At 44.1% G+C, this 20100-nt stretch overlaps 1 protein-coding gene across 4 annotated transcripts; it reads left to right on the forward strand.

Moving 5' to 3' along the window:
- Positions 1 to 249: 249 nt before the first annotated feature.
- Positions 250 to 20051, forward strand: EFCAB14 (EF-hand calcium binding domain 14). 4 transcript variants are annotated; one of them, XM_065071445.1, is made up of 11 exons: positions 254 to 656; positions 1508 to 1656; positions 4952 to 5097; positions 6936 to 7034; positions 10732 to 10842; positions 11521 to 11601; positions 13138 to 13329; positions 13983 to 14060; positions 15221 to 15332; positions 16181 to 16312; positions 17117 to 20051. In XM_065071445.1, exons 1-11 carry the CDS (start codon positions 475 to 477, stop codon positions 17290 to 17292), a joined length of 1458 nt encoding a protein of 485 aa, XP_064927517.1. In that variant the 5' UTR covers positions 254 to 474; the 3' UTR covers positions 17293 to 20051. The 4 variants fall into 4 exon arrangements, with proteins under 4 accessions (XP_064927519.1, XP_064927518.1, XP_064927520.1 ...); XM_065071447.1 differs by lacking the exon at positions 16181 to 16312 and having other exon boundaries at positions 250 to 656; XM_065071446.1 differs by lacking the exon at positions 10732 to 10842 and having other exon boundaries at positions 252 to 656.
- The last annotated feature ends 49 nt before the right edge of the window (positions 20052 to 20100 follow it).

Raw genomic sequence — 20100 nt, forward strand, 5'->3', positions numbered from 1 at the left:
AGCGGGCCGGCAGCTGCCGGGCAACACCGTTTGCCTGTCACTGTTATCTCTGGGAGCCCGGCGGGTAAGCGGGGAGGGAGGTACCGGCACCCTTCACCTGCCGAGGGAGGGACTCGAACCGTGTTACCTCCACACGTTTCTCCGCCCCCGCGGATCGCGGGCCTGGGCCTTTAAAGCCCGAAGGGGGCGGCCCCGCCCTGTCCAATAGGAACGCGGCTTGCTTGCAGGTGGAGTGGGCGGGCCGCGGCGGCGCCGGGAGCAGCCATGGCGCGGGCGGGGCGGGCGGCGGCAGCGGGGCCGGGCGAGCTGCCGCGGGGCCGGCGGGGACACAGCGGCCGCGGCCCCGCCGAGCGCCTGTAGCCGCGGCCGGGCCGCAGGCTGGCGAGCCGGGGCGCGCTGGCGGCGGCCGCCGCGGCGGCGGCGGAGGAGGGAGGAGGCGGGAGCCAGCCGCCGGCCGCGCCGCCACACAAGAAGATGAAGAAGCGGAAGGAGCTGAACGCCCTCATCGGCCTGGCCGCCGACGGCCGCAGGAAGAAATCCCTCAAGAACGGCTCGGGCCACCGGCTGTTGCGCACCGAGCCGCCCGCCTCTGACTCCGAGTCCAGCTCCGAGGAGGACGAGTTCGCGGCGGCGGGGGCGCGGGGCCGCTGCGGCAAGTGAGTCCCGGGGCTGCCGCCGGGAGCCGGCCCAGGCCCGCCCGCCTGGGGCTCTGGCCCCCGCGTCGCCTCAGCGCCGGGCTCCGGGGCGGAGCTGGGGGCGGCTGTGGGGCGCTGGGGGCTGCCCGGAAAGACCCGGAGCTCCGGGGAGCGGGTCTGGCTCAACAGGTCGCTTGGCGGGGGATGGAAGTAGAGCTGAACCGGCCTCTGGCTTTTTTCTTTTATTTTTCTTTTTTATTTTTCCTGTTTTTGTGCTCACCACAACCTGAGCCCTTAGAGCAGCTCGGGAGCAGTTGCTTGGAATGTCAAGTGTGGTTGTTCCCGTGTGTCCGGCACGGCACAGTTCAGCACCTGCACGCTGACGCTGGTTTTGTTGCGGACACGGTGTGCTTTTGCCAATAAATAAACTTTTTAGTTTATTATTGGACTTCTAAGAATTACTAAAAGTAGGCATGTCGCAGAGAAACTTCAGCTTTTGCAGTTTAGGGTAATCTAGAAGTCCTTGTCGTAACATTATGGTAATACCCTTTCTTGAATCTGGCTTTCCAAGCTATTGAGCAGATGTTCCTAACATAAGTTTATGTGAGCAGAGCAGGAAATTTTAGTGAGGGAAACCTGACAGCTGCTGTTAAATGTGCTAGATCTGCCTCCTGAGGATAAACTGAACAGAGTAGTAGAGTAATAGCCCTGATCTCACTGCGTAGCCTGATTTATTCTTGGAAAAGCATTCATTAGCTCGTCAGCCAAAACATGTGCTGTTCCAGCACTGTCCTTTACTTTGATAGATCAATAGCTAAAACTTTTATAAGTACTGTGTGATATTAACAATCCGCTATTTTTGTTTTGCCCAGGGGAGACTATCTGCGATGCTGCAAATTCTGTTACCCATTGTGTGCATTTGTCATTCTCGCCGCTTGTGTGGTAGCGTGCGTTGGCTTGGTCTGGATGCAGGTGGCTCTCAAGGAGGATCTGGACGCAATAAAGGAGAAGTTTCGAACTAGTAAGTCTCAGTGTAACCGCGCTATTTCATGTTTGTTTTGGGCAGTGTGAAGAGCTTTAGTTGCCCACTTTCTTATTCAAAGTCTGAAAGTGCTGAGTAGACAAACTGTCCCTGAATTGAGGAGTCCTCGGAGTCAAAAACACTCAGAGGCTGGGTGAATCTAAGGCAAATGTTATATATTCTTGCTTGCTCTATATATTCTGAGGAGCAGGAGGCTGGACTAGTTGAGCCTGTAGTTGCATTTCTAAAATTCCTGACTTTGGTCTTGGGAATGTTCTCTTCCAAAGGAAACCCTATTTAAAAAGGAAAAGTTCTGATCAGCCCCATAAAAGCAGTATAGGGGATTTTGATGCATCCCTTAAAATAATGGAAAACAACGTTCTTGTCTTGAGCTCTTTCAGAAGCATCTGATGCTTACTGTAGTGTTTCTCCAATTTGAATGTTGCTTTGGTATTGTTTTTTTCTTGGTATTCTCTGAATGTTTATGTTGTTTGCACTGACCTGTTCTTGTTCAACTTTTACGTTGTGTTGCGTATGGTCTGAAGTTACTTTATGTTTAATACTTTGAAGTATGGAGTTAACGTGAAGCGTTTTGCTTGTAAGCCTCAGGTTTTCCTTGTCCATGTTACAGTATTGAAATCTTACTTCTGTAGTGCTGAGGTATAACAAATGGTGAAATTTCCATGTAACACATGCGCTCTGTTCTCTGTACCTCACCTGTGGATACAAGATACATTTTGGTGCCTTATTTTAGTAGCAATTAAAATCCTATCTGTTGAAAGAGGCAAGGATAAGCTGAGGAGCTGTGCGAATGGAGCAGAAGAGAGTGAAGCTAAAGCATTCAGGGAGTCTCTAGCTGCTTCAGGAAAGCTAGGTAGTTATGTTTTCCCTGAGGAGCACCACTGTTGACTATGGATTTTGTCCCATAGCTTTGGTCCTTGTCATAGAGATTTTATGCCCAGGAGTTGCAGGTGACCTTAAAAATAAGGCTGGTAAAATCAATTAAAAAATCAGGAGGTTGCTAGGGCTGGAAGTAAGCAGAGGGCTTGATTTGCTTGTGGTAAAAGAGGTATTGAGGAAATGTGTGTAGAAATTCTTTGCTGTTGATGTTTAGGGGCTTCCTGTTGGGGTGTGTAACTGCTGTGGGGTGGGAGTTGGCTGCCAAGCTGGAACCTGCTGGCTGGGAGCGAGGAGGTGTTGCTGACAGATGTGCTTTTGTGTGAACTGGTACTGGACTCTGAAAGCCAGCCCTGACTGGCATCTGCCAGTTTGGGAGGGTTCCTCCAGTCAGAGGCGCTGCTTTGTGACTGGGAGCATTTTGAACAGCTCTGCAGCGGCTGTTCCTGTGTTCTGGGTAAATGCTGCTCCCCACGGACTGCTCTGCCTTAAGTATGTACTGGCGGTAAAAGTTTTGCACAATGACAACATTTGTTGGCTTTGGTGTAGTTAAGTTTTGACATTCCAGTTTTACACAGACCTCTTTGTTACAGCAGTCCTTCTCTCTGGGCCTACTGTCTGGCAACTACAGATGTGTTTGTTTTCTCCTTGATAGCCCTGATAGAAAAGCTGTGCATTTATTTAATAGTTGGTCTAGTGATAAAATGGTCTCAGATTTCCTTGCTACGCCCAGAAGCTGGACAGGAGTCTTGTAATGAAGCAGAGCATTAAAAACAATAAGAAACAGCCAGCAAGAGTAACTTGGCTCCAAAAAGTAACACTGTGCTTTGGTGAGGTGCGTGGGTAGATGGAGGAACATGCATGGCATCCCTCCATCCTACAGCAGGGGTGGAAAAACAATATTCCTCCTCTGCATCTTCGTCCATGTTTTTCCCCATAAGAGCAGAGTCCCGTGGCAGTATTTGTTAATGTTCTGCCATCCTTTGAACAAACTGAGTATGGTACGAGCGCTTTTTAAAAATAAAACATCTCTGCATCCAGTATGTTTGGGGTAGGGTAAAGTTATGGTAATGTTTCCCTTCAGTTGTTAGTGGTGATGCTAAGAACACATGGAACACTTAGGATTTTTTTTTGCAGTGCTGGCAAGGTTAAGTGTCGTGTTGCTGCACACAGTAAGAGTGGCAAAACAAAAAATAATTTGTCTGCTAAAGCCTCTGAAGCATCAGATTCAATGTGAACTGCTTGTGTCAAATGTACAATTAGCTCTCAATCTGTTTTGGCTAAAATACACTTTTCAAGGACTTACTTAACTGAAGATGTTACTTGGATCTTGAGTGACCCATGCAGATGACTCTGTACCTAGAAATGACTCTTAGGACTTGCTTCAAGAAAAATGAGGTGGGTTTTTGAACATGCACGACTTTCCAGTTGTGTGTATTGGGGTATGCACTCCCAAAGGCTTCCTCATTTGACTTGGGGGGGGTCACAGAAGCAAATTTGTTCTGGGAACTGCCAGCTATGTACCACGTAGGTCCCGCTGCCCTTGGCAGTCTGTGGTCTGAACGATGGTGATGTGTTGTGGAGGATTCCACTGCTGCCTTACAGGGTGGAGGTGCAGGGTTTGGAGGACTGGCATCTCCCTCTCCAAACCTTGGCTTATTTGTTTCTCAGAGTCGGGGATTTAGGATTGCCTAACAGCGCTTGCAGCTAAACAGCTTAGTCACTGCAGACCTGGGAGAGCTGCATTTCTGAGGCTCACTTAGACTGATTTGTGCTGCGTGTTTCCCTCTTCCTCCAGTATTAATTGCAGTAATAACTGGCATGATTTCCAGGGACCTTGTTTACTGACTTGTTTACCAACAGATGCTAGTGTGTAGGCTTGTGTGTTTTTTTTTCAGCTGTCCTTCTGTCACGTGGAACAACTGTAATCATGTTAATCTCTTTGGAATTCACTTCTTCATCAGCAGCCCCTTTGCAGACTTGAAAAGGGCACAGAGTTTCATTTCATGTACCTCCTTTGCCCTGCTGCTCTTGGCAGTTCTTATTTACAGTCCCATTACCATTTCATGTCCCTCTGTGAAAGTGATGTAAAATCACTGCACTAAATAAAGACCTGCTGAGGCTTGCCAGAATGACAGTACTATTGCAAAGTGTTAGATTTAGTACAATCTCTCTGGGTTCTCTCTGCAGACGTTATTACTCTTTAAACAAAAAAGAGCTGTCTTTGTGAACAAACACTTAATTGGCAGTAAACCTATATGTAGAAACTCTTATTGCCTTCTTTCACTGCTGTAGGTGTTGCTGCTTGTGATTTTGTTTTCCTTTCAGCATTGTTTACCTGGCCTTTTGGGATTTTTTTTTTGGAAAGGAAATTCAATTATTTTTTCCTGTTTTTTAGTGGAATCTAATCAAAAGACGTCATTCCAAGAAATTCCGAAACTGAATGAAGATTTGGTGCAGAAGCAAAAGCAACTAGAACAAATTGAGAGTGGAGAACTGGGGCTAAATAAGATTTGGATCAATATCACAGAGATCAATAAACAGGTGAGAGGGATCAATGTTCGGTTTTGAAAAATAGTAAAATATTCCGTTCAAATTTATTTTTACAGAAATCATTTTTGGCGCTGGGCTTTTATCTAAGGACTTCTGTGATGATATGCTAAACTTCTAAACTTAAAATGGAGTATAAGCCTCATTAAACAAGCAAAAAAAGTTTGAGGCTGATTAAAAAGAGGAGAAATTATGAAGCTGGTGGAAGGACTTCAGGCAGGACTTGAAAGAACATGAGGACTGTGCGGTTCTGCATTTTTCTGCCAAATTGTGATGGTTATGATGAGCGATTTGATATTTCGGAGGTGTCCGCAAATGTTTCATAAGCCTTGAAAAGAGTTGCAATCAGTGCAAGTTCATGTTGCTACAATTGAAGTACTGGTGTCTTGTCTGCTAATACACACTTGGAGTCTGAGCCGGTGTAAATCTTAGCTCTGTTTATACGGCTAGAACTAAGCCACTTAACAGAAAGCTGTTTCCTCAACTGATCTATTAACTCACGCTTCAAAGCAGACATCCAGCAAGGCTCTTTGGGGAATTTTGCCCCAGAGTAAAAGTTCAGAGCTGCTCACAGTTAGTGGTGTCAAGAGGTGTGTATGGGGAACTCTCTCCAGTGCTGGTGCTTTGGGTTTAATTTTTAAGAGTGAGGTGCCTGCTCAGTTTAGGTTTTTTCAGTCCTGTGCAGCACTGAAGTGCTTAACGTGGCACATAAATATATTTGGAAATTTGACTTGCTTTCTTGGGCATCTGAGAGTATGCATTACCCACAGATATTAGGGTACTTCATTCAACTTTTACGATGCTCTCATCTGCACCTGGATATTAAAGATCCTTGTACATGGTTCTTGCAAAGCCTGGAGTTACTTCAGGGTCTGGTCCCAGGGTGAGCCAGCTCTTCTGGGGATCAACACTTAGTTCCTGTTCTTTTCCATGAATTGTTTGGGGTGTGCTGCTGGGAGTTATTTCAGCCAAGATTCACAGCTGTGGAACCAGGAAGCCCATAAGCCAGCTTATCAAGTTTGGCCTCGTGTACAACTGGAGTCTTGCACGTTTCCTCAGCTTGCGAAACAACTGGGTTTTTTTTTAACCAGAAGAAAGTGAGTTTTATCTGCTCTACTTTTGTGTTGTCAAATGCAATAATAAAATTATCTTTTTGTTTTAACTACTGATGGCTACAAATTGATCTTAAAGCGATAGTCTTAGCAATTAATGACCAGCATGTAGTTGTTTTTAATTTCTTTGCCAACCTCTCAGTTGGAATGAATAAATAATATTGAAAACCCATTGAATGACTTAGCGCCTGGCTCAAACAGCTGACAGAAATTGCGCTGACCTGCTGTGCCTGCACTGGCACTGTTGCACCTCTGTGGCAGAAGGTTTGGGTGAGACATACATCTTTTTGCCTGTCGCTCAGCTGGAGAAGTTGCATGTTCACTGGGTTTTGCCAGGCAGCTTTGATTGCTAAATACAGAAGTAGGTGACTGTTTCCTCCACGTAAGGGCTTTTTGCGTAATTTTTTAAATCTGTCTTGAGCAACAGCCTGTCTCTAAGGTGATGAATGTAAAACGGGCAGAGGTTACCTTATTGAAAAGAAGGGGCTTAAATGCTTTCATTCAGTTGAAAGAAAGAGTCCTTGCTCCTGTTGCAAGAGGCACAATATTTTTAATGTAGCCTATGCAGGACTTATAACCCAGAGACAGGGGTGTTTTGTGTATCTACATATATAATTTTGTCTTGCCTGATGTTTTAATGTTACAAATTGAGTCATTAGTATTGGAGAAGATCAGAATCAAGATTGTTTGCTAATTCTAAATATTCCTCCTTGTTTTTAGATATCACAATTGACCTCAACAGTAAATCATCTCAAAAACAACATCAAGTCTGCTCCTGATCTGATTTCTCTTCCTCTCACAGTAGAGAAGCTTCAGAAGGCAAGTACCGTGAATACGGCTTTTGCTAAACATGTTCTGTGCTCATAAGCTGCGGCTGGGCCCTTGGGGACAGCACTGACAACAGGAATTACCTGACTTGCATGTGAGGAATATTTGCTTCTCTTGTTTTTAGACTGCACTTCATATACATGGTATTGTATGGTCCTACCCTGATGTATGGCAGGTAAAAAAATTGAAGGCATTGTTTGTCACTTTGTGGAGATGGATTTGTTTGTATTATATTGTCACTTCTTTACCTCAGAGCTGATCTTTCTGGTTGTTTTCCTTCAGCTTGCTAATCTTAACATTATTTAAGACACTTGCAAAAAGTCTGTCTGCAGTTTTACAGCTCTGCTTGCAAACAGGTGGCTCCTTTAGCTTTTTCTAATTGGAAAACAAAACAAATAGCTTTATAGGAAACTTCCTCATCTTGAGCAGTACATGGTTCTGCATCTGACTCTGCATTTGCAGTCTTGAGGTGGGTAGGGGTGTAACTTGGGAGCTGTGGGCTGGAACATCAGTGTGGGAGTTTCCTTGTTGCTCTGGACCTGCACAGCAGAACATGAGTTGTAACAGGATGGTTTTCTGGCAATCCCTTGGAAGGTGGGGCCCTACTGGCTGGTACATGATTACTTCTAAAGTGACTGCTGTGAGAATTCTTTACCAAAGAACTGTCCTGTTTATTTTGGTGCAAAGAATGGCTTGTTGAAACTTCCCTGGCTTTTCCATGGCAGTTCTGTTTATTTAGCCATAAACATTTATATTGGGTGAACACCTAATGTCAGTCCAGTCTTTGTGGCTTTTATGAGTTTCCACTTCTCATTTGTTATCTTTACAAAATGAATCTATAATTAACAAGCTAGTCTAATGCAAAGCAGTTAGTGTGGTTTGGCTGATCAGGCTGCTAGGATTTCTTTTTCTGGGAGGAGTACAAAACTCTTTCCTAAGCTTCTAATTCGCTTCTGTGAACACGCTGGATTTCCACTGTGTTATATCGGAAGTCTTAAGGTAGTACCTAGTCTGGAATCTGCACCTAGTTTATATATATATATATGTATAAAATACAGAAAAACCTTGTTGTCATCTTGCTGAACAGCAAGGCTTTTTCATGGTGAAATACGTCAGAAGTAATTTTGTTGAAATAAGTCATTTTCACATTGTGAAAATCAAAGATCTTGGGAACTTTTGAGTTCTTTCCAGTCTCTGAGTCTAAGGGAAGTGTTAAGACGTGGCATCTGTTGCCACCGCTCTCTTGATGCCATCTTACTTGCATTTATGGTTTAGAAGGTTGATATAGTAAAGACAGCTGGATTCCTTCCAGGTGGTATATTGTGAGGTGTTGAATGTAGAAAAACTATGTGAAAGTTTAAATACGATAGTTTTAATGGTTTGTAAGTGTCATGTTAATGGAAAACCATAGGTTTCAAGACTTGGGCTTCTTTTTGACCTCTGTGTGCATGCTGCACCACCTCCTGCCACACAGGAGAGCTTCAATGGTTGTGGGTTGGTAACCCAGCTATTGATAGCCCTGGTGAAAAATATCCTGCTCCACTGTCCATTGCATCCACCTGTCTTTGGAATTACCCGCCTTTCTTGGAATAAATCATCTATCAGCAATCCTGGCTAACTGGGGAGGTCCCAGTTGACTGGAGCATAGCAAATGTGATGCTCATCTACAAGAAAGGCTGGAAGGAGGATCTGGGGAAATACAGACCTGTCAGCCTGACCTTAGTGCCAGGGAAGGTTATGGAGCAGATTGTCTTGGGTGCCATCACACGGCACGTACAGGAAAACCAGGAGATCAGGCACAGTCAGCATAGATTTATGAAAGGCAGGTCCTGCTTGACCAACCTGATCTCCTTCTATGGCAAGGTGACCTGCTTAGTGGATGAGGGGAAGGCTGTGGGTGTTTTGCACTTAGACTTTAGTAAAGCCTTTGACACTGTCTCCCACAGCATTCTCCAGGAGGGACTAGCAGCTCATGCCTTGGACAGACGTACTCTTTGCTGGGTAAAGAACTGGCTGGATGGCCAGGCCCAAAGAGTTGTGAGTGGACTTAAATCCACCTGGCAGCCAGTCATGAGCAATGTTCTCCAGGGCTCGGTATTTGGGCCAGTTCTGTTTAATCTCTGTCAGTGATCTGGATGAGAGGATGAAGTGCACCCTCAGTAAGTTTGCAGATGACCCCAAGTTGGGTGCAGTGTTGATCTGCTGGAGGGTAGGCTGGCCATACAGAGGGATCTGGACTGGCTGGATTGTTGGGCTGAGGCCAATTGCATGAGGTTTAATAAGGCCAAGTGCTGGGTCTTGCACTTGGGTCATAACAGCCCCAGGCAGCGCTACAGGCTGGGGAAAGAGCGGCTGGAAAGTGCCTGGGGAAAAGGATCTGGGGGTGTTGGTTGAGAGCAGCTGAACATGAGCCAGCGTGTGCCCAGGTGGCCAAAAGGTGGTCAAGCATTGGAACAGGTTGCCCAGGGAAGTGATTAAGTTGCCATCCCTGGAGGTGTTTAAAAAATGTGTAGATGTGGTGCTTAGGCGTATGGTTTAGTGGTGGAGTTGGCAGTGTCAGGGTAATGGTTGGACTCAAAGGTTCTCTTCAATCCAAATGATTCTATGGAAAGGTTGCTATTCTTAGAACAGGATTTTGGTTTCCTTAAGCCTTTTTTTCCTGTATGTACTGTTCCTGGAAATGGGGAGCTGCCTGCTGGGACAGCAGCGTTTGTTCAGGCTGATGAAAGGTGCCCCAGGTGTCCTGAGGTTCTTCAGGGCACAGAGGTGATTTACTGAGCCTGCGTTCAGATTTGCAAAATTAATCGCTGGAGGAAGATGATATTGTGTGGATATTGTTTGAATGTAGTCTGGGTAGCTAGAGGATCACTTCAGTGCCTTAAGAGCTCATAAACAGAGTCATAGGAAAGGGGATTTTTAGATAGGTTCCGTTTGGTTTAATGATTGAATAAAGTATTTAAAATGGAGAGAGAAGCACAGGAGCACGCTCTGTACTGTTACTGTAACTTCCAGGTGTTTGTGGATGTCCTGGCTGACAATCTGACTCTGGCTGCTGTGCTGTCAGCTGCCAAAACACCAGCACAGCTCCATAGATGTTACTTCCTCAAGTTAGAGCTGGGTTAGGGGAGTTCCCACAGGGGATGGCAGTGGGCAGAGCAGACTGGCTGGACCTGCAGGGTTCATGGAGGCTTTCCTGATGCTTCAGAGCTATTCTTTCATTTTATGAAAGGCAATACTTGTTTGAAAGTCTGATCTGCAACCTTTGGCAGACTCATTTTGCAGTGTATGGTGTGTCTGTGGGTAGCCCTGAAAGGCAATTAAGGCAAGCTAAATTGGAGATGTCAGCATCCTTGTGTTCAATACAAATGCTCCATGTAGAGTGGAAGTAAGATGTCTTCATATCAGGATTATTTTTTTAATTGATGCCAGAACATCTGTATTGTTGTGGGAGTAGCAAACCCATAGTTTTGGTTATCCAGCTTAAGCTCTCATGGTGTTGAATGTGGCCTGAGATGTGATGGGTAGAATTTGCATTTTGTCTGCAAAGAAAGTTCCAAATCCTTCATATGCATATTTTTGTGGCAGTCTGCCTGCAGTTTCACTGACAAACCATGTGTTCAGCCGATTGAAACTTTGGGATAGTGCAGTTTGAGGAAGGCTGAGATTTTTCTCATCTTCTTTATTCCAGACTGTAGCGAACATAGGTAGCACGCTTACCAGTGTTTCTCACGATGTTGAAAACATACAGACAGTTATTGAAGAATACAAGAAATCCATAGAAATACTTCAGAATGATGTGGTAAGAAAATGTACTAATTTACCATTGTTTTAACGATGACCTGCCTGACGTGAAGCAAGTTTAAGAACTGTATGGAGTTCTGCCTTATGCTTTCAAAATACTATTGAAGTTTCAATAGGTGCTGGTTGGTACGTTAATAAGCTGATCTTCTAATCTCTGTGGCATCTCCTATATGGTACCAAGTATATATTTCCCAGGAGCCAGAATTATTGGTCCTTATTGCACTTCTTTATCCTGACCATCTTTACCGCAGACTGCTCACTGTATTTACACCGACCTCTTACTTGCGGTTAACTGACTCAATAAATAAAGGGTTTTTTCAGCTAGACTGCAATACAGTATTACTTTAAGAATACTTGCAGATAAAAATCTCAATCAGGCATGTTGTAAAACTTGATTCAGTCAGCGAGTGCTATGAAAACATTGCAGATAGGACAGTGGTAGCACTGAAATGTGTGTTGTAGCTCATTGAAGGGAGAAAAGCTAATTTGGAAGGTTTACGTGAAATAAGTTGGACCTTACGTGTTTGGAAGAGAAAGCTCTGTGTTATCCTGGTGCAACACACTTGATTGACCATAACTGTAGCAACACATGCTCAGCTACAACCTGCCAGTTATTAAAAGCTTAGTATTGTTTTTACAGGTGTTTGGTAATATAACTTTCTACTTATTTCCGTAGAAGGAATTAAAGCAGATACCTTCACTTCCCTCCACTGTTGTGCCAAGGACTGAGAGAAATCAGACAGAAAATTGCAAACAGGTATTTTTCTCCCTTGCATAAGGGATATTGGTACCAGTATCACTGATACTTTTCTTGTGTTTTGCAGTATTGTAGCTTACAAAAAAGTATGGGTTTTATCCAGACAATATAGATAGCATCCCTCAAGATACAATGAGATAACTTTGCTGTAATTTGTTCCTGTTGATACACAAACAGGAAAGTATCCCAGTTTGAGAGTATTTTTGTGTGTTTTACCTGGGTGAGGAATAAAAAGCAAACAAATTATAGGTGTACTTTGCGTATGTAAATTTAAGAGTTAAAAGTGCCTTATCGAATGGATTTTATTGCCAATCTGTGCAAACTTGGGAGGGGCATGTATTGAGTCACCCCCACTGTAATGAGGTGTGGAGAGCAGGGAATAAGCAGCAGAAAAAGAAATAATACATGGGTGTTTAGGTGAATGGCATGGAATGGAAGGATTGTGTTTATTTACCTTTAAAGTGGTCAGTATTTCCTCAAAAATGAATCTTGTGTATAAATATGCCTGGTACATGCTTTCATGGGAAAGAGTTGGTGTGGTTACTAAGCTTGCCCTGGAAAATGAGATGAATAGGCTTTCTGTGTTTGCTGGCACAGCTGAAGTGATTACATTAGCAACAAAGAGGAAGAATCTCAGTTTCCAACTTTGAAAGCTGGAATAACTTGGTTCCAGGTTCCAGTATAAGTTGGGGAATGACCTATTAGAGAGCAGTGTAGGGAAAAGGGACCTGGGGGTCCTGGGGACAGCAGGGTGACCATGAGCCAGCACTGGGCCCTTGTGGCCAGGAAGCCAATGGTACCTGGGGTGGGTTAGAAGGGGGTGGTCAGTAGGTCAGAGAGGTTCTCCTGCCCCTCTGCTCTGCCCTGGGGAGACCACACCTGGAATCTTGTGTCCAGTTGTGGCCCCTCAGTTCCAGCAGGACAGGGAACTGCTGGGGAGAGTCCAGCGCAGCCACCAAGATGCTGAAGGGAGTGGAGCATCTCCCGTGTGAGGAAAGGCTGAGGGAGCTGGGGCTCTGGAGCTGGACAAGAGGAGGCTGAGGGGGGACTCATTCATGGGGATCAAGATGGAAAGAGGGAGTGTCAGGAGGATGGAGCCAGGCTCTTTTTGGTGACAGCCAATGGTAGCACAAAGGGTAATGGGTTCAGACTGGAACATAGGAGGTTCCACTTAAATATGAGAAGAAACTTCTTCCCGGTGAGGGTGGCAGAGCCTGGCCCAGGCTGCCCAGGGAGGTTGTGGAGTCTCCTTCTCTGCAGACATTCCAACCCGCCTGGACACCTTCCTGTGTAACCTCATCTGGGTGTTCCTGCTCCATGGGGGGATTGCACTGGATGAGCTTTCCAGGGCTCTTCCAACCCCTGACATTCTGGGATTCTGTGATTCTGTAACTTTCTGGAAGTTTCCAGTTGGATGTTTTCAGTCGTGTTGATGGAGAGCCAGTCTACAGTCTGTCCAGTTAAACTGGGTCAGTCACCATGTTAATAGCAAGATTGCTGCGGAGGTTGAGTATATCAACATGTTTTATATTTCAGGACAGCCAGTCACTGCACACAGCTTTGGAGGAGCTAAATAACACTGTACTGGTGTACCAAAAGCTGAATGACATCAAGCTTCTAAATGTGGATTCAGCCATCGGGAACCTCAGCCAGAGGGTTATGCTGTTAGAAAACTCTGCCCTTGCTGTGAATAATCTGGACAAAAGAGAGAACTTGTCTATCAGTGTGGTAAGTATTTGATGACTGGGGGTGTCTACTCAGGCTGGTAGCTTCAATACTTCCTATATGCTACAGATACAGCTTGTCAAACTAAAGAAAATGTCAGCGTGGAACTCGAGACGCTCAGGATTTAATGTTAAAAGGCTGGAATTTTTTTGGTGTTTCTGAACAGATAACTGCTGCAGAGATACACTTAATGTTATTTCTTCCCTGTAGAATCTACAGAAAAGTGTCCAAAATGTGGAGACCTTTAAGACTTGGGCAACTTCTTAATGGGGCAGGATTCACAAACCTGTTTAACTGTGTTTCAGGAAAGCACTCTGGCACATAAGGGGCTGTTAAGGAGGAGCCACGTAGGCCTCTGGATTGTTCAGTGGTGCTTAAATGCTAAAAAATACTAAATATATTCGTGGATCCTTCCAGTGCTCTCTTTACGCCATACTGGGGCCTGTCTCTGAGAACATGTTCTATATGTTTAGTAACAAGGAACATAGTGATGTTGCTGTGGTAAACTACATAACCCACTGTCAACATGTTTATTCTAGCATGTGATTGTCCTGTTTGTTTTCCTGCTTCATGCCTGCCAAATTTGAAGGAAAGAAACTCCACTGTAGGAAATAAGCATATGAGTAAACTCTGCTCTCCTTAATTGTTTTTTGTAGGGGAATGATGCAACTACCTCTCGAAAAACACAAAACGAAGATCAACTAGATAATGAAAGTCATTCAGATAAAGAAAAGGTAAAGTAGGGAAACACAAATTACACTGGATTAGTAGAACGTATCATTGTCTTTATAATCATGTTTTAAATGAGACTTAATTGAGAAAAAATCTGCAAGCAGGCTAATCTGATCCAGTCTCTTAAAGTCCAGAGTAGAAGGACAGCATATTCACACCATTTTTGAGGAAGGGAAGTAAATTAGGAGAGAAGTTGTAGTAGTTTCAAGTCTTGCTGTTCTGATTATGTGTGGGATAACACAGCAGAGCTGCTCTGTTATCCTTCCATGAAGCTGAAGGAACCTTGGGAGGGTCAGACCATGGTCCAGTGGAGCAGAGGACTCTGGCACCAGCTCATTTGAGTTCCTATTGCTGTGCTGTCAGCAAAGCCAGCCTAACTATCGTGGGTTTACACCGCAAATGGGGTTATGGCATTTATCCAGGTTTAAAAACTTCCTTAGGTGGACCTAGGGAAGCTTTGGACTAGTCAAGTCTGGGAACTGATGGAAGTCACCTCTTGGTAATGAACTGGTGACTGGCTGTGGGCGAGCTTAACAGACAAACTGAATCGCCAGATTGTGGGCTGGGGTGAGAGGTGGTGCTGCTGCTGAGGTTTCCAGCTCCTGCAAAGACGGCAGCTGGCTGAACTGGCCGTGCTGGCCGTTCTGGGCTTAGACTGATGTGAAATGAATTTACCGTCTGGAACCCACTCAAAAGAAGAAGCAAAAGAGCTCCAGATTAAAAAAAATGTGGTGGTTTTACTTCAAGAGAAGGTAGTCAGTACTGCAGGCAAACATCTAAAACAATTACGCAATTCAATTAATGTATAAATGTTTGCTCCAAGCATGTTTGACTGTTTGATATTATGATTTTTCAGTCTTGTTCATTTACATAAGAACTACAGAAATTAAATGTCAAGTTATTTTGAAATTAGTGTCTGCAACATAGTTGCCTACTTTTCAAGTTGAGGGACTGGTTCTATTTATTTTCTTACAGAACATTTGAATTTATTCCTTACATATTTCCATAGATTTTTATTTTTAAACCTTGTTTATAATTTTAAACTTTATCAGCCTAGAGACCTTCGAGTCACTCAAAAGTACTTATATATTTTAAATTACTTCTTTTCCTGATCTGCTGAAGGGCTGCTTTGTAAGTTGTTGTTTTTTCCCTACATTTGCAGGAAACAGGAACTAGAGATTCTCAGGTATTAAAAAGAAAAGAAACACTTGAGCTGATCAATGCTCTCACAGGCAAGCCTGAAAATGACAGACCCACTGAGACATCACAGAATGGTGAGGACGTGTTGTAGCAGTAAGCCATAAACCTGAACGTTCCCTGTGTAATTCAAAGAATAATGAGCAAAGGAGGATAATCTAGAGTGTTCTTTGAGATTTTTGGTGAAGATTATTTTGGTTAAAGCGATAGGAAAGTGGTGGCTCTAAAACAGGAACCTTCAAACTTTTGGAGTCATAACTGGTTGACTTGAGGTGTGCAGCAGGATTCACATGCACCAGCAGCTTGTATTTGGAGGCATACAGGGGCTTAACCTGTAGAAATTTCTACTCATTAACATCTGCTTTTGCTCTTTCAAAATCAAAGGGGGAAAAGTTTGCGTCTCTGCTGACCTGTGTCAGTGTTGCGCTGTTGCTGTATGTGTTCAGGCAGCGCTGAAGATTCCAAATGCTTAATTACGATAGAACTGCGCTTGTTAATTTGCTAAGCGGTAACTTGGAAGTTTAGACTTTGCTGTTGGGCAAGAGAAATACCTGTGCTGACAAGGTGAAAACAACCCGGGTGGGCAGATGTAATTCACTTAAGAAAGCTTGTTCGGCACTTTCGGATCGGGAATTACAAAGCGCTTCCAAGTCATTTGTGAATGGGGTTTACAAATACACATCTCCTAGTGCAGCATGAAAGAGTAGAGCTGTATAACTGTCAAAAAAGAGTTTTCTTCCATCTGTTCTTCCAAATATTGGTAAAAGGGGACAACACTGCTGTATTCTGAAATGATTTTGCAGTGTTCTTATCCCATACAGCATCCGTGATGCAAAAGAAAAAAACGGAAGTATTGGTTGTGTTTGTTTCTGCGAACTGTTGTTCTGTGGAATTAGTAAACCTAATAGAAGTTTTCTTGTAACAGTTGAAAGTAGTCTGAGTACTACAGCAAAGCCCACAGACCTTTCTAGGCTGGCTTCTCGGTCAGCTGATGACAACGCTGAGAGTAACGGACAGCTGAGACATCTGTCCTTACCAGGAATTGCCAGCATGGAAGGTATGTCCTTTCTAGGCTGACCTTTTTCTGAACATTTCATGTAAATGTTTAGGAGGTAAGTCTAACTGGGATTATGGTAGCGTGTCTAGGCATTCCGGGAGAAGGGAAGTCAGTTTAAAAGCTTGAGAACTATGGCCTTTCAAAAGAAAAAATGACTAAACCAAACCCTAACCAAACAACAAACTGAAAGAAAACACTTGTGTGTAAAAGAAGAGAAGTTAGGATTTAAACAAGAGTGCATTACAAGTGAGTTTTAGTTGCTTTGGGTGCCAAAGTACTATACCAAGTGCCTCAGATTGAATGGTCAAGGGCAGAATTAGGGTGCTGAAGGAAAATTAAATAGTCCGGTGTGTATGTTTTAGGATTTTGTTTCTTCTGGTCAAATGAATGGTATCTGGATCTTGCTGTTCAGTCTGTTCATCTACTGAAAGGGCGATGTTTTGCATCAGGAAATGAATAGACACTTTTCCCTTTCTATCTGTGCTGTTGGTATAGCAACAGTCCTTAGAGCTTGCTTTTGTGGAGGAGAACTGCATCTGCATGCACTTAGTGGTGGTAGAATGGGCTGTTAGTTGTGGCCAGAAATAGGGATTACTTTTTACACATTTAATGTAATTTAATCCAGAAATATTCGTGCTTTTTTCTCCTAAACTATTTTGCAACAGCATACAAGGCAAACTGCATACTTGGGGATGCTTTAATTACTAGCTAGTAAGACACAGTGCGGTAAAACTGGAAGAGCAGCTTATAGGATGTTTCTGTGTACTTAAAGGAGCTACTTGAAAATCTTTGTTCTATTTGCAGATCTTCAGAATTTGTTTGAAACAGCAACTGAAGATGCTGATAGAAAACTATCACATGAAGATCTCCAAAAGCTGCTCGGCTCTACGGCCCCAGAGTCCCAGAGCTTTAAGAAATTTGACACAGATGGAGATGAGAAATACTCGTTACAAGAACTGAGATTAGCTTTAGGGGTATAGGATATATATATTTAGAAATGTGATATTGATGGATGCTACTGTAGCTAAAGGAAACTACAGGACATGAAAAACTACGGCTGCACTTTCCTAGTGTTTTACTGATCTTTGGAGCTAAATTACTGTTCACATTGCCACCTCTTATTTTCGTTTGCGTTTATTGACATTTACAAAGTTTTATGTTGATAGGACGTAATATTGGGACCGTGTTAAAATCCAGCAAATTCCCAAACTTGGAAACATTTTCCTCTCATTCTTTCCTTTTCAAGGGAGTTTTGGTTTTAATTTAAAATATGTACATACTAAAATAAAACTATGGTTTTATATTTCACTGAAATTTGCCTTAAATTAGAGAGCTGCACTTTATGTAGAGTGGAAGGAAATCTGTCTTGTAAAGATGGGCTTCTTCTGCTTGTAAATATTTGAGACAGAGTAAATTATGCATATTTAAGGAGGAGTTTGTGTCAGGGGCTGTGTTGGTAGGAAGGTGTTTATGACGAAAGACTGAGCCTAAAAGGGGTGGTGTTAAGAGCCTCAGCTCAATTTGTAATTATGACTAAGTATATCCATGAATGAGTTTGGACTCAGAGGAAAGCAGGAGTGGTAAATCATGCCCATCTATAGCAGGATTTATTTTTAGAGGGAAGAGTTGAAAGTGTTTTTTATATCATCAACCTACAGGAGCAATTACCTACCAAGTGCTTGGGGTTTCACTTCAGCATTCTTCTAGCTTTGCTGTGTTGCATCCAGATTACATTTTGTGAGATGAGCCTATCTGTTTTTATTTAAAGAAAAGCAAGCTATTGAACAACTTTAACAGATGCTTAAGAGGTAAAAGTCTACAATGCAGCCTGCTGAGTAGCACCCGAATAGCCCATGCTATGGGTACCATCAGTGGTGTGCTGGTGGTCTTACTGGCTGGTCTCTGGAGGTCTGTGAAGAACAGGGTTGCTGATGCTGCCGCTTCCTTCCATCCATCCGCTGTTGTTTGGGTCACTCTGAAGTGTCCTGAGTAAAGCTTGTGGTCACTGGGAGCGTGAGCAGGTGGGGAAGGCCCGGAGTAGACTCGTGGGCTGTTTCCTGACTAATGTGAACACGATCACTTCTTGGTACCTTTACCTTTTGTGTTCTTGCCAACAGAAGGGTATAAAAAGCAGGGTAGGAGTGTGCAGTTGCATCAGCATTCTCTACTGAGACCTGCTTCGTTAGTGAGGTTTCCTTAATATAGAGGAACTAAGGGTTTGTTTGTACTAGTGGATGTAAACACAGAGCATGTTTTTAACCTTCTGGAACACAGAAAATGGCTTTTGCAGAGGGGATTATTTTGCACTCAACATCAGGGCCAAGTTGGATGATTTTGCTCGCAAATATTGCTGATCTTGTTGGGAGTTTTTTGCATGATTAGTGAATTGAAGTTGCCCACCTTGCTGAAGCATCAGTTTGTGTGGAAGCCTGTTCATAATTGTTGACTTTATATAACTTTAGGCTGGATGTTTTATGAATAATTGTATTCTGGAAGTATGAATTTCTGAAGGAATGTAGAAAATTGAACCCTGTTGCCCGTTGCCTAGGCTTCTTTCAGTGTTGCTCTTCTATCCTGTTTGGGTAATGCAGATGTGATGCTTTTGAATGATGTTTAAAAACAAAACCAACTAACCTGGGCTTTTGACAGGACGAGAAGCCAACACTTGTTTCTTGCCACCTCCCATGCCCTTTTATACACTACAGTATAATTCCTTAACCAAATAATAATAATTAAAAAAAAAAACAAACCAAACAACTAGCAATAAAATGTAACCATTCTGGTATTTTATTTGTACATACTGTATCATAGCCATATGCCAGAGTTTGCGAAATATTTTTGGAAGTTTGATTTGTATGGAACTTAACTTACCTTAAAATTTAAGGGATTATTGTATTGCCACGTGTTTTGTTGCAGTCTGCTTTACTTTCAGATGGCTCTTCAACAGCGTTAGTGGAACTGTCAGCTGGAGACAGTGTGTGCCGCTACAGCCGCCCGTGGCCCAGGAGCCCAGCGGGTCGGTCACTGGCCCTGGGGCACAGCTCTCCAGTGGTGCTGTTCAGTTTGCATGGCAGGAGCACGTTGCTGTAGTCACTGCTGTTGTGGGATGGACTTGTGCTGTCAATTTAACAAAATATGGTGGTCTTTGGGTGCAGTGGTCGCTTGTTTGGCCGGGGGTAGCTGGTCGTGTGTGCTGCAGGCTGGGAGCACTGGGCCCTGGCCAGGCTCTCCCATCCAGGCAGGTTTTCTGCTCCCCTGCCCGTCTCCATCCCCTGTGCTCTCCAAAACCCCTGTCCCGGGGCTGACAGGCTTCCTCCCCTGTGGTTTATTAAAGCTGCAGGTGGTGGAGGCCATAAAAGCCCCAGATGTGATAAATATGCTTGTCCAGATCTGCTCTCTGCTGAGCTCACGGCTGCAGACAGGTTTTCAGAGGGGTGGCTGACACCGGCCCAGGAGGTGCCGAGTCCGGAGAGACAAATGATGTCTGGAATCCAAAGAAATGAGACAGTGGGTGCTGGTCTGGGCTGCAGTGGCGTGGAGCGATGCGCTGCTGGGACTTGCTGTGATCTGGTGTTCATTTTCTGACTGTATTTGTGGGGTTTTTGGCAGCTCCGGACACTGCGTGTCTGTCAGTGACCGGCCTGTGTGAGGAGCGCATAGCGCTGGGTGCGAGCTGCGGCCCCCCCGCCTTTTCCCATGTAATGCGGCTTTAATTTCTCCCAATAAAAGTTAATTTCCAGTGTGTGTGTCCGGCCGGTTCATTCCGCGGGGGGCGGAGCGTTGGGCGG

The sequence above is a fragment of the Columba livia genome, chromosome 8 (assembly GCF_036013475.1).
Source record: "Columba livia isolate bColLiv1 breed racing homer chromosome 8, bColLiv1.pat.W.v2, whole genome shotgun sequence".
Lineage (NCBI taxonomy): Eukaryota > Metazoa > Chordata > Aves > Columbiformes > Columbidae > Columba > Columba livia.